This window comes from Amblyomma maculatum, chromosome 1 (genome assembly GCF_055883805.1).
Source record: "Amblyomma maculatum isolate TAMU_Amacu chromosome 1, ASM5588380v1, whole genome shotgun sequence".
In the NCBI taxonomy this organism is placed as follows: domain Eukaryota; kingdom Metazoa; phylum Arthropoda; class Arachnida; order Ixodida; family Ixodidae; genus Amblyomma; species Amblyomma maculatum.
This window is the reverse complement of record NC_139344.1, coordinates 340,029,627-340,044,525: the sequence shown is the minus strand read 5'-3', so window position 1 is coordinate 340,044,525 and position 14,899 is coordinate 340,029,627. Positions and strand designations below refer to the sequence as shown.

Genomic DNA, 14,899 nt, shown 5'->3' with positions numbered 1-14,899 from the left:
ATTTTATTTTTTTCACAACAGATGGCGCAACCAGCTCAAGCGGCGCGTTTACCGGAAGTTGGTGACACTTCCGCTGGGGGCTACACCTACAAAATCGAAAAGCTGATGACAAGACGACTGGAATGGGTTCGTACACATTTCTTCAGTTTTCTCTCGACACTGGGTGGCATATCCTTGCTAATGGGTTATCGGAACTCGCAGACTGTTCGTCGAGGCACACCTGCTACGCAGTATCGTCAGTTAGCAACCCAAAGCTGTGTTCCACCCATCGCCGAAAGGCCAACCTGCCGCCGTCAAGCTTTGTAGTTTATCGGGGCCGAAAAATATAAGCGATTTGACAGCGTCGCGGTGTGCTCATCGTAGTTTTGAATTCTTAACTCTTCATAGGAGCTAGTGCCACATGCGATTAAAAACTTAGCGGAACACAAAACAAGCGAACACCAGTAAACGGGGAAAAGGTAGGATGCTCCTCGTTTTTTTTTTTGTCCCAGATTCGATTTTCTCTTATTTCGCGACCGGGCCCGTCGGTTCAACAGGAGGAAGTGGGGCCTAATTGTGTCAACTCAGCTGATAACGAATGGGGGACACACCGGCGGACGGTTTTGCGTTGTTTTGACAAAGCTCATCGCTGGCGAGAACTCCGTATGCCCGCCGTAAACTCTAGCTTGATGTTATTCAGCACTACTGCAATAACGTCATTTTTTTTTCTTTTTTTTGCATCCCAGTGATACTCAGGCATATATCATCTTTATCTTGTATGGCCGCAAATGCATTCTTATTTGTACGATGCGGGTTTCGAAAGAGCATCAACTACATGTCTAGCTGCAGCGATTGTGGCGTTCCCGGTTTGACAGGAAGCCCTCTTGTAGAAGTCACGTTTCTGAGTGGTCTGCCCCTGAACTTAGCGCGCTTCTTCATGGTGCTTTGAGCCGACTATAAAGCGCGCTTATTGCCATTCGTTGCAATACTGCGAATGGTGGTCGCCTCTGGTGACTGATGAGAACAACAGGGCGCACGCGTTCGGCAGGAAACGCTTCAACGAGCGAGTCGTTGACGCGGGAGACAAGCAGGCGAGCGTGTGGAACGACCTTCGAACCGACTTGCGAAACTCTTGCTGTCTGAAAGAAGCGGTTTGCCTTCCGCTCAACCGATGAGCAGTGAAGATCGAAGTTGCTTTACTACCTCTGCGGCATAGAAAACGCATAACCGAAATGTGTATGCAGGGCAGGTGCGGCTTGCCGGGGCAAGCCGGAACTGAACCGGAAAATGGCGAGCGAGCGCTATCTATCGCTTCTTTACGTCTAAGCATACTTCTGTTTGGCTAAAATAAATTTCATGGATGACCATTCCATCCCAAATGTAATGGAAGTGAGATAGGTTGGTCCATGAGATAAGAATGAACTCAGAATGATGGGTGGTCACTACTAAACTACCCAAACTGAAACCAAAGTTAAGCATGGGGCCACTCAATAAATTAAGCATGGGGCCACTCAATAAATTAGATCATTTATTGCCAGTGGCATATTTGTGAAAGAAATGTAAGCAGAACAATAGTTGCACGCTTGTTTTGATTCCCCAACATAATATACAATCAAGAATTGTCGTAAGTGAAACAATACTTTGTACATCTGTCATTGACACTTCTGACAGCGAAGAAACGATTTCCCGGGTTCCCAATTTGCAAATTTAATTTTTAAATGGCGCAAATCTATTTTGCGTCATTTTCTTAATGCTTTTTATTTATTTATTTTTTTTTGCTAGCACAGCTGTTAACCTATGCACATGCTTATCATTAAAACTCATATGCACTGTGTGAGAGTACTGGCAGATTCCTTCTCGTATAGACCATAATGAGCTGCATTTCTGCAATGTTCGGAATAGCACCAGTGACTTTTTGAAGCTGTTTGTCTTGTGAAAAGAATGCACATTGTCAATGAGGCCTCCGGTAGTGCATTGACCTGCTGTTTGAACTTGAATTTTTTTTTTTTCCTTCCAGTAGTGCATATGTCACGCCTTGTAGTTGCATATTCTGTAATTCATAATGAAGAAGGCATTTGTATTTTCTTCTTGTCTAAAATATTGAATCTGCATTACAGAGAAGTTACGATTAAAATCTTGTAAATGGCAATCAAAAGATATCACATAGAGAGCACTTCACAGGTTTTGAAAAATAACTGCTTTATAAATCAGGTTTGCTCTTTTTATAAAGCATAAACATGAGCCTGTCCTTTTCATTGCATTGTCCATGCAATGTTAACCTATATAATTATATCATTGAGGAGCTTATTTCCTAAGAATACTTTTATTCAAGAGAAAAAAGGAAAAAAAAATGATGGATGGTTTGACTCTGCCAGCATAGTAGTATGTGAAAGTGGCCTAATCTTCACTGTGCACCTACATTTAAAGACTTTCCAATCTAATTTTGGGGGTGGTCCACCCGAATTTCATGGGTGGGCCAAATCTTTCTTTAGGGGGGGGGGGGGGGGGGGGGGGATTTTTTCGGCTATCTGTTAGTTAACTCTGTTTTTGAATTTTAGTTTGCTAATTGTACGAAGTTAATTTTGGGGGTGGGCTAAGTTCATTAGTGAAACCAGCTCACACTGTTAGCACATCTTAAAAGAAAAATGTAACTAACTGTGGTGTATTTTGGTTTCATTGCTCACGGATGGAGTTTGATGAAGATGACAACATGCAGTACAGAGTGTGAGAGAGTGGCGGCAGAATGCACGGGGTAATTTGTTGTTGCGGTAGCTACGAGGTTCCATATTTGCTTCCCACGAGAAGTTGCTGGGTTCAAATTCGCCCTGCTTGGGCAGTTTTTTTTTTTTTTTTCCCCGGAGCTTGGCCAAGGCCTTGCATAAGATTCATGGTTGTGTTTAACTGTTCTAATGAGTGCTTTTGCACTGAAAGTGAATGTAAAGTATGGTATTGAAAATAGATCTGCCAGCTGATATAGAACTGCCTGCAGCCATGCTCGGTATTCATGATGCATTGATGGGATGAAGGTAGCACGATTACTACCATTGTGGAATGCACAAAATTATGTCAAGAAGCGAATGCTGCCCATATTCATTGCTTTTTTTTTTTACATACAGAGGATAGCTGCAGTTTAAGATCGCTGTTTTGTAACAGCGGCAGGAAGTTAACCAGTGTTAACTTCTTGATGCAGTAATTTACGTTCTAAAATTATTATTATCTTCAAAGATGAAGCTGGGCCACTGACTGGAAATGAGCAGTTTGCTGTGTTGTTAAAAAATGGATGCTTTTTTTTTCTGCCCTGTTTAAGTTCATTTAAGGCCAGACTTAAGTCTATGATTTTGTTCTGTGCAATGAATACACATTCATACCTCATTAATTTGAACACTTTAGTTTCCTAGCAAAACTGTCCACAAAGCAACTGTCTAATAACAAATTGCAGAAAATACTTGAAAATCACATTATCATTTCCATCTGCTTTTTTGCATAGTGATGGCCAGTGATGTTGAAATTAGGCAAATTTTAATTTTAATAATGATTGAAATAATGTGGTACGACTTGACGAGTGAACTTCGCACTGTAAAGCACAAAAGAAAATCATCATCGCTTAGTTCATTTGCACCTGCACTGAAAGAGCAGAAAATCGAAATGTCTGGTTGGGTCAGTAGAGATATTGCTCTCATCACTGCCTCTATTAATGTGACAAAAATACATGGGCCTCAATAGACACTCTACATTTCCCCCTTGTCAATTTTCCGGGCAGCGGGTTTGCTTATGAAGTGTATAAAGTCATTTGTAAAAAGTATTTTTGCCATTATATTGTCAAAAAATGTACTAATGCATCTCATGCCAACAGTCATAACTCATATACTTTGCCACGACGAAAATTCCTTTCAAAGTTATGTACATAGAGGCCTTGGCTATGCAGTGAACCAATATAATTATGATGTCATTTGTCAATTTTTATAAATAATTACCACAAACAATGGTTGTCAATAAGAAATGTTTTTAAAAAACATTCAACAATAATAAAAGTTATGGTACAATTTCATTTTTCTTGATGCATTACAGAGCCCAATATACGAAGAATAAGTATGCACAGGTTCATTAAATATATCTTTACAGGGAAAAAGTCATGTCAGCTGAAATGGCAGTAAGTGTTTGGATGTACACATGTCATGTAGCAATGTCCAGGAACGTTGAAATCTGCCCATTTGTAACTCTGGTCCTCCATAGTCTTCTTTACTTTGTTTCGCCCAAGCAGCTGCTCACTTTTTTTATTGCGTTTCTTGCGGCATTGGTAGACTGACAGGATCATTTCCTGGCCACCTGTCAAGCAAGCTTTTAAAGAGACTTTCGTGATGTATTTAAAACATTAAACAATGAGTTGAAATCTTGAGGCACCAAATAGGTAGTCTGCAGGCTCTTCAATTCGCTTTGGAACTCTCCAGTGTACACCACCTGCATGGTCTAAATGTCATCGTCTGTCTTGTGAACGTTGTTGTGTAAACTGCAAACAAAAATAGGTATACATGTATAGAAACAATTATGCGTGAACTGGAAAATTAAGCAAAAAAAAAAAAAGCAAGACCACAAAAACGAAAACATTTTTCAGTACATGGCAACCAAATACCAAAGTTCAGGGGCTGCAAATTTTCCTACGATTAGAACGGTTTTAATTAAAAGCATAATCTTCTCTAATCACTTAGAAACGGCAGTGTAAATTTATGAAATAAAGTTTGAAAAGCAGAATCAGTTTGAAATAAAGTTTGAAAAGCAGAATCAGTTTGCGTGGTAACACTGTTGTGCGCAACATGCATAATCAAAATCTCATGCATTCCTCTTGTGAGTGTTTTTGTTGTTAAATGCAAACAAAATGCTGTAAATTGAAACATAAAAAAGCAAGATTGCAAAAACAGGGAAATATTTCTCGGTATGTGGAAACTGAAACTGTTTCAGTTTTGCAAAATGCAGAGGTGGTTAAAATCTAACTATCTTTGAAACGGTTTTAGTTATAATTTATAATTTCTTTGCTAGCTTTGCTATAATTTCTTTGCTTAGTTATAATTTCTTTGCTAGTCATTCAGAAATTATTGTGTAATTTGCTGAAATACAATTTGATTTTTTTTTTTTTCAAAAGTAAGTTTTCATTGTAGCCTCCTACCTTGACCAGTCATAAATACATTGAAAAATTTTGGTCCTCAAAAAAAAGTTGTCCATAATACATTGAAAAATTTTGGTCCTCAGAAAAAATTGTCCATAATTTGGGTTGATCATATTAACGAGGGTCGTGTTAGCACGGTGGGACTGTTAAGGATTTTTTTCAGAGCCCAGCCCATTGAAAATGAATATTTTTCCACCTTTGCAGCATATTCAGGTTTTAAGGAAGACAACATGTTAATGTCCTAGCAGGATATATTAGGGTCACTTTCTTACAGGGATGAGTAAAATGTTGTGGGAGATGTTAGTTCATTAAAAGAGCAACATTTAAATACCTGGACTAGCCAATTTTTGGAAAGCATCATGGAAACAATTTTAGTTTAAAAAAGGCATGTTACATTTTATATTGCAGAGAAAAATTATTTGTTATTACTGGTGTAAAAATCTCAGTATAGAAATGATGACCAGTGTGGGATCCCTCTCACTGTATTGCAAAACTTTACTTACTGTGTTTGCTGTATGAAAGAAAAAAAAAAAGACCTACTTGCAACATGAGGAATGCCAAACTGCTCATGGTTAACAAGCTCAAAAAGACGATTGCAGAGGGGAAGACGGCACAACACAAACGCTCTCTAGCAACTGAATGTTTATAGGAAAGAAAGTAGCATTATATTGTATATTCCCGAAAAAATGAAGATGCAGATAAAGATAATTACTCTAGCTCCGCAAGGGGTCACTAATAGTGCCTAAGATGAGACCAGACAAAAGCATAAGGCTTATCTTGTCTTCATGTATGTTTGTTCTTGTCCGGTCTGTTTTCATCTTCTAATTAGTGATCCCTTGTATGGCTATAATAATTTATTGTTTTCTTTGTATCTTTTCCTTTTCAGCCATATAATATGCGTATATAAAATGCTTCAAGCACAACACATGCACTATCTCAGTGCCACGACAGGGACAGTCACGAACAGGGGATGCAGGGGCAATATGATAGTTCACCGAGAGTGTTTGTTCTGAGACTGTATGCAGGCCAAATAAAGTGACTGAGGAATTTTTCACTCAAGCCTGGTGTGCACATGGTTGTCCATAATGATACTTCACCTCCAAGCTGGAAAGACACTGTGCAATGGGTTGAGTCATAGCTGCTTTCCTAGGAGGCTTGGCTGGTATTAGTTTTAAGGTTTGCAAGCTGACGGCAGTGAGCATTACACAAAGCAAACTGTTTGTAGGAGGTTCATGTTGGAAATGAAAAGAAGTATGCTTCCAAAGCAAAGGTAGGAGAGCAACCATACACAAGAAAAATATGGAGATTAGCTGGTGGTTCGTGAAACGGGAGTATTATAGGCAAATGTGACAAATGGGAGCAGAGCACCTCAGTCAAATTGATGTAGTCAGAGTGAATGTACATTTGCAGCATTTCTGCTTTTTGCACTGTGTCCAAGACTAAGTATTTCTGCAAAAACGGGGGGAAGGAAAGTATGACGTAGAGAAAGAAATGGGTGATTTCAGAATCGAAGCTGTAAGGAAGAGTAGCAGTGCTGTGGCCGGGGTAGAACACTGGTCGCTCAGCTCGCAAGTCAAACGCCCTAACCACCGAACCATTGCAGCGAGGCGAGCAAACGAGTTAATGGCATTCTAGTAGAAATCGAGAAGAAATTGATGGCAGAGCATGAAGTATGGAAAATAGCTAACAGATGGCTGATCTGATAATGCAGTGAACTTCATTTGAAGATGAATGCTAGATACGAGGCCAGTGAGGGGCTTTTATACTGTGGTGGATGTAGCCTGGCAGGTGATGATTGGGACATAAAGAAGCGATTGCTTTACTGCCGGTGATCTCATCGCCTGTTTCAAATCGGATTCTTTCAGAGGCGCTGAACAGGAGGCGTGCTCGGGTGGCATTCAGTTACCAGCCCCAGAACGAGGATGAGCTGCAATTGGAGGTGTCTGATGTCATCGAGGTACTCGAGGAGGTCGAGGAGGGCTGGTGGAAGGGCGTGCTGAAAGGCCGCGTTGGTGTCTTCCCCTCAAACTTTGTCGTCCTCGAGGACACGGCCCCTGCGTCTCCTCGTGCCGCTGCCACTGCAGCCGGCAACAACCCGACACGCTGGGGCAACTCAGTCACCTCTGATTTTCACTCGGACAAGCCTGAATCCTCAGGGGACATCACAGGTGAGCCCAGAGAAAATGTTCCGAAGCAAAATTTCTCATGATGGAATCAATATTTTTGGCTTGGGCCATTTGTCTTATTGCAGAACACAGATAAAAAAAACAGTGCCTGTTCTGTCTTGTGGTTGTTCTCTTTGTACTGGTTTTTGATTGACGGCTCTTGTTTGTCATGTGGCTCGGTAGCTTCAGGAACTTTTCGAGAGGTTCTGGTGTACTGAGGTGGCTGGAATTTTCTATTTTTTTATTGGGACCGTCCACTACGACATGCATGACAACGCAGTCGTGTTGATGTGCAGCTTTGGTACAGTAAAGCCTGCAATCTTTATTTTAACTTAGATATGGCTTGAAGTCCTGATGCGGACAAACATACACGGGCCCAAGTGCAAAGTCCGTGCGTGTCTACATGAATCCCTTTGCTCCTGGACCATGTCATCGTGCCGCTACTCTGATTGGGCTGCATCACTAGTAGCTACTGCCATCATTTATAAAATACAGTGTCTTTTTCATTGTATTCTTTTTGCATAGGCAGCCAAGAGAGGTTCATCACTAACAGAGATATTAGCTGTGCTGAGTAGGTGCATTGTTGTCTTCCTCTGGCTTCCATATTTGTCGCTCGCATGTCCAAAAATGTCCAAAGCGCACCATCTGCAAGGCAGCTTATCATTCAGGAATTGAATAGTATGGCCACCCTGCTTTTTGTATTTGTAACCAGTTGCTTCATTCTGTAACATGTACAATACTGCGTGTGACAAGGTTGTGGCTTTATTTCACACTGTGATGAAGAGAGAGAAACTCAAAAAGAGAATGAAATTGGTTTCCGTATCATCCTTTTATGTAGTTCCAGAATGCACTAGATTGTTCAGAAAGAGGAAGTGGGGATCAGATTGCAAAAATTGTGAAAAAAAAAAAGAGCTGATTTTAGAAAAGTATGCTCACCAATATTGTACATTAAGGAGAAGGAGGGATCAAATTTCGAAAATTTTGGAGAAAAAAAAAAAAAAGTTGATTTTAGAAAAGTGCTTTTTCTGTCATATTCAACACTGTACTGAAATATTCTGCCTTAAAGCAAAGCCAGACTGCTCCAAATAAATATGTAGGCATGTAATATGTGGACGGTGTATCTTAGTTTAGAATTTTCAGGCTTGCTTCTTGGAAAGTTTGTTTTGAGTTAATCAGCTTGTTCTTGGAAAGCATAGTGCTGCCATGGCCGCATGGATTTGAATGCTGTTTGTTTTGTTGCAGTTGTTGAAATGTGCTTCATCTAGGCTCATTTTTGTTTTATTATTAACCAGTACATTAATGCATTCCAACGCATTCCAAATGTTAAGCGAAAATGCATACTGCACCCTTTAAAAAGAAAACAAGCGCAGAGGTGTTTGAATAGAATTAAGAGTCTTAATTTAGGTCATGCTTCTTAACCAATATTAAAAGCATTTTCAGACCCACAGGCCATTTGGTTGTCCTGCTAGGCTTTCCACGAGTAAGCAATTTGCAAACATGTAAACAATAACAAACCAAAGGCTACCGAAAACGATGTTTCAAGCCAATATGCCAACTTTCATCACTCTTTAGTAAAAAAAGAAAAAAAGGAAGTCTGCTTCGATTTCCTCATCCCACCTTAAAGCAGTGATCAGCTCTTTGTATTTGTCATCTTGGATTTTGGTTTTAGTAAAAAGAGGGCTTCTTCCAACTTTCACTCAGGCTGGTTCAAGTATTTGGAAAATATTTTTGTTAACATGCTTGGAATGCATCTCATTTGCTCATATAGTACATAGATTTATACCATGTATTGCCGATTATGTATTGCCCCACCCCAACTCGCAAAACCTCCTTGGCAAAAAAAGAAAAAAAAAAGAAAAAAAAAGTTTTACTCCAAATAAAAGTCGATACTAACTTGCGCTGCGGCCATAGTTCTCCAATAATTTTTGTTTCAAGGTCGCATTGTGAGGTACAGAAAATTGAGTGTGAAGCGTGTACCAGGAGGCAAGAGAGTTTTGTGCCTTTTCACTTTCGAAAAAAATGGTTTAGGTTCACCTTCATGTTGCCAGCAAGTTTGGGGTGTGCACTGTGAAATGAGGGACTTATCGTATACATGCGTATAATGGCCACACTTTTTTTTCCGAGATTGGAGTGAAAATCAGGGGGTGCGGCGATTACACGAGAAAAAGACAGCAAAAAAAATTATTTGTGGTGGTACCTGCCTTTATTATTGTCAAAAAACTCCTCGTCCTCCTCCGCTAAACTCCTCGGGATTTCAGGCTCGTCCCGTGTCCAAAACATCACTCCTCGTCTTTTTCCGCTCTTTTTCCTTCTTCTTTCGCGTAGTGAATCACTTTCAGCTTAAAGTGAGTGGTATAACTAACGCATTTTCCCATCGAGGAAAAAGATCATCTTCAGCTCACGAGCGAAGAACAAATCAGGGCAGCGATGTGTTCCGATTGCAAGATCGCACCTGATATGCTTCGGGCGATCGAGGAAATGGCTGTAAAACGGAGGAGCGAACAGACTTGGATTGGATTGGATTTGCTGGCCTCGCCCTTTCTAACGAGCGGGCATCGCTGCGGCTAGGAGCGCCCCCTTTGTAACAGAGGTGGTGGCCGCTGCCCCCATACTCGACTTTTTTTTTCCTCAAATATTTTGTTCTTAATTCTTATTGGCAATTCTACTTCTAACCTTACGCTTCATTTTGGCTTTCACTTGATTTTTGGGCCCCGCCTGGTGGCAGTAACCACAAAACGTTCTATATTTTTTGCACCGCGCAGTAGACTGCACTGCCCAACTTCCTGAAACTCATGGTGCGGCTTTTACTGGGGAAATTTTTAAAAGCTTTTTTTCCCAATTTTCTTTCTAAAGTTCGGGGTGCGGCCATTACATGCGTGCGGCCATTACACGCGTGTATACGGTATATTCGTCGCCTTGTGGGGGGCTCAGAGCTTTCATTCCACATTGCTATAGGTGACGATGCACCAGGCACTAGTCACGGTTGGGGAATACCCAGAAAGTAGGCCACTGGGGAGAAGCTACAACAGATAGAAGTGCCGTTCGTCGTAACTGCCATTGGGAGAAAGCGGCTATAGATGAGGCTGCGGCAACAGCCCAATGAGAGCAACATGCAGCCTCAGTGCGACGTAGGTGTTGTGGGAACATGAAATTGCTGGACAGAGACTCCATTGCTGCACATGCAAGAAGAGTCGCCTTGACAAGTGACAATACCCAGATCAGCAGGTCATTTCATCACATATTTCAACAGCAGATCAGTAGAAAGTGCAACACAAACTTCAGCAGGAGATAACAGGACATCAGTCTAGGCTTTTGCCTTCACATTCTTTACAAGTCCCCTTAACTTTTTTAGAAGGCAGAGTTATTCAAACATGTTTATCTGTACACAAAACATCTCTTATGATTCGTTGTTGCTCGCAAGAAAGATGCAGTCGCGGTCATAGTCTCGCAAGCCACTGCTACTGCCGGCCATCGGAAGTGGCGCCGAGGTGCCACTCATGGAAAACGGCCCGAGACCATGGCCTGTATTTCGAGTTTTGGTTGTTTTCATGAGTATGGTTATCTCCATGACTTCGAGTCACCTGGTTGTTGGAAACACTGGAAAAGGATGCCAGGTCGGTTGCTACTACTTCCGGAGCGGGCGTTTCCACCGTTCAGATGGTTCGAGGTCGGGGAAATGATACTTCGAAAACGATGCAAACTAGGAATACTCGCCCATGTTGGTTGACAGTCCATACCATCATCATCGGCTCATTGTGCCACTTCGCTGAAAGTAGGTCGCTTTATCCACCTAATCGCACAAGATTGTTGCCGAAATTGCAGCCTCATGTTGGCGTCTGTCAGGCACACAAATGACGCACATCACTGACAGTCAACGATAAAATGCCAACGGAGCGAAACGGAGAAATGTTGGCCAGGTATGAAAAAATGCGCGAGGATGCTTCTAAGAGCATATGACAGGTTACGTGGTTTAGGATTGGATTAGATCTGAGGCATGGCATTGTCAGTTTTTACATCGAATGCCCATGGTTTGTCTGCAAAGTGTTTCTGTCATAAAAATTTGGGGTGTATCTTTAGATAAATACCTGATTCGCTGAAACTATACTTTTCACTCCACATATAGGTCAACTCCAATTATAAGTCAACCTCCAGCTTCAAAAGGCCTCTTTTTTGTTTCAAAAAAAAAAAAAAAAAAGTCAACTTATAATCGACAATATGCGGTACCTAGTAGGAAAAGCAAGAGGCGAAATGACAGCTTCTTTTTTTTGTTCATGATGCTCTCTCAATTTGGATGGCTTATTCAAGTAATGGACTAATGAACGACCATTGCCATCTAGCAGATCTCCAAAAGAACCAACTCACTCGCTCTCCAAAAGAATGGTGCACTCCGCTCAAAAGACAGCAGAGAGCAAGGACATTAGTTTCAAACTAATGAACGACCATTACTTGAATAAGCCATCCAATATAGAGAGCATCATGAAAAAAAAGCTGTCATTTCGCCTCTTGCTTTTCCTACTATCGCATATTGTCGATTATAAGTTGACTTTTTTTTTTTCCTTTGAAACAAAAAAAAAGAGACCTTTCGAAGTGGGAGTTGACTTATTATTGTATTTGACCTATATGGTGGAGAGAAAAGTATAATTTTCGGACGCGAGAAGAGGGCTGACCAAACGATGGAAAAACTAAAAGCATAACAGGAAACTCAAACTTCGGATCGCACAGTTTAACGACAAAATTCAGAGCTACGTGCAGACGGTGGCCAGCAACAACTGGAACCAAATCTGCAACAAACTCAACGGAAACCTAGGCAATGCAAAGAGCTGGAAAATTATTAGACGCCTAATTGACCCAAGCCAAAGCAGGAACGAAAATGGCAAGGCAATAGAGAGGATGCTTCACCTGAACCAATCGACAGACTCTGAGATTGCAAATCAGATCTTGCATAGGTACATCGGAGAGCCAGACGGAACAGTCAACATCCATTAGGAATACACAGGAACACCCAACCCAAAACTGGACGCGGACAATACAGCAGTGGAAGTATACGCAGCGGCTAGATCCTTTGTCACAAACACTGCACCCGGCGGAGACCAAGTCAGCAACGCAGCCATTAGAAACCTTAGCGAGCAGAAAATGGAGGAAATAATGAAGTTCTTTAATCAAATTTGGTCTAGCAGAAATCTACCGAAAGAATGGAAACATGCAGAAATTATAACTATTCCCAAACCTAGGAAGAAGCTAGGCCTGGACAACTTATGCCCCATCTCGCTTACATCTTGCATGGGAAAATGGCTCGAAAGAATCATCAATAGCCGACTCACAGACTACCTGGAAGACTAAAATCTACTGCCAAACTCGATGTTCGGCTTCAGGAAGAATCTGTCAACACAGGACGTGATGCTGCAAATCAAGCATGACATCTTGGACAGAATATCAGCCAAAAACGAAGGTATCATCCTTGTGGTGGACCTAAAAGGTGCCTTTGACAACATCAGCCACAAAGCAATTCTCAATAGCATATCGGAAACCGGGTGCGGGGAGAGAACGTACAATTACGTCCGGGACTTTCTCAGCATCCGGACAGCAACGATAAGTGTCGGTGGTATCAGGACCAAAGAAAGAGCAACTGCCGGGAAAGGAACCCTGTAAGGATCCATTATCTTGCCCCTTCTCTTTAATCTGGCCATGGTGCCGATAGCAAGGAAATTGGAAAGCATACCTGGAATTCGGTGCGCACTCTACGCCGACGACATTGCGATGTGGACGATGACAGGATCAGCAGGAGAAAAGGAAGACAAATTGCAAAGAGCCCTGGAAGGCATTGAATTTGCAAGAAGAAACAGCATGCAATGCACCCCTAAAGAAAATTTCAAAGAAACAAGAAAAACTTCAAGGTAGAGCCGTTTCAAATTCGACTTCAAAACCAAGAAATCAAAGAAGCAAAAACCTTGAGGATACTAGGTATGTGGCTACAGAGCCACAGGGAAAGAAGGCACACAATCAAGCTACTGACTCGGACAACCAGTAAGGTCTGCGGCATGATCTGAAAAATAGCAAACAGGAACGGAGGGTTAAAGGAGGACGCGATCAGAATAGTAACGGCGATGATAGTCCCCCGCTGGACCTATAGCCTCCCGTACCAGAACGTTACCAGAACGGAATCGCAAAAAATTGATGCGCAGTTTTGGAAAGCTTATAAACTAGCACTCGGATTACCAAGTCATGCATCCAGTGAGGCTTTTATGGCAATGGGCATCTCGGCCACCTACGAAGAACACAAAGAAGCAATCCTGGTCTGCCAAGAACGCAGACTAGAACAAAGTCGTACTAGTAGGCACCTGCTGAACATCATGGGATGACCCATTGATGAGAAAACTAGCCTCCCAAGAGAAACACTCACTCCCGAAAGCAGCTGAATGCCAGGCCCTTCCAATCCCCCAAAACATGGACCCCTACACAACAACGAAAGACGACAAGTGAAGAAGGAAATTACGACTTAAACTGTTGTACCAAATTTACCACAACAAAACAGGCATTCGAAAGGAAATATACTTACATATGCTCGCACAGATCATTGTTTTAAAATTTTGGAATGCAGTGCCAGAACTAACATGTATGCCAGTTCCTTTTTTTTTCGATCCATCAGTGAATGGAATCGGCTTTCAAGTCATCAAGTGTGCTCCATAAATGAAGATGTGTTTTTTTCCGCTCTGTAACACCCCTGCTGTAGCGCCCTCGGGCTAAGTGGGGTAATCATTGAATAAAGAATACAAAACAACGTCGTCAGAAACAATAGCGTCCTACTCTATGTAGACGCCAGTCCATATCTGGGATGAAAATCAGCGGTAGCCACCACAGTTTACCACACCGGAAGAGAGGTGACCAGCTCATCGGTCAAGACCAATAACTACATAGAAGATGCAGATGAAGTTGCAATCGTCCTTGCAGTTAAACACACCAGCAGCCAATGTAGAAAACACATAATACTCAGTGATTCCCAAAAGGCCTGTCGTACCTTCCTCCTGGGACGTGTATGCAAACAGGCACACCGAATAATGGAGCAGCAAAAAAAGACTGGCAACTTGAAGCACACAATCCTGTGGATACCGGCACACGAGGGAATCGACGGCAACGAGGCAGCCGACAGGATAGCCCGCGGGCATACTTTCTGGGTGCCTGCGCCGGCTGACTCAGAGCCTTCAACCCCTCTCACATACGGGGAACTAATGCAATACTTTAAATTAGCAAAAAAACGATACGTAGAACCACACAAAGACCTCAGCAGACAGGAGGCAGTAGCCTGGAGAAACATACAGGCTAGGATATTCCCAAACCTAGCAAAGTACCACAAAATCTGGCTCGAAAAATTCAAAAATAACACATGCACTGCATGTGGTGAAGTCGCGGACATCCTGCACATGATATGGAACTGCAAAGAGCAATTAGAGAAATATAAAGCTCGAGCACTCAACCAAGCGGAGTGGGAGGAAGAGCTGGGCCACACGGGTCTCTCTGAGCTTTGCAGACTGCTCACCAGAGCCCGGGAGGCAGCCCAAGCCAATGGTATCCTGGACTGAGGAAATCACCCACACAA

The 14,899-nt window shown here is 42.1% G+C and overlaps 1 protein-coding gene across 3 annotated transcripts in view; it reads left to right on the top strand.

Annotated features, from left to right (window-relative positions):
• LOC146207575 (SH3 domain-containing kinase-binding protein 1-like) overlaps nucleotides 1-14,899 on the top strand; it is a 44,529-nt gene continuing 29,630 nt past the window's right edge. For all 3 annotated transcript variants that reach the window (XM_084588719.1, XM_084588729.1, XM_084588714.1), the window contains exons 1-2: nucleotides 1-126; nucleotides 7,006-7,308. In XM_084588719.1, the coding sequence (XP_084444845.1) occupies nucleotides 123-126; nucleotides 7,006-7,308 (307 nt within the window). In that variant the 5' untranslated portion in view covers nucleotides 1-122. The remainder of the gene's footprint in view (nucleotides 127-7,005; nucleotides 7,309-14,899) is intronic.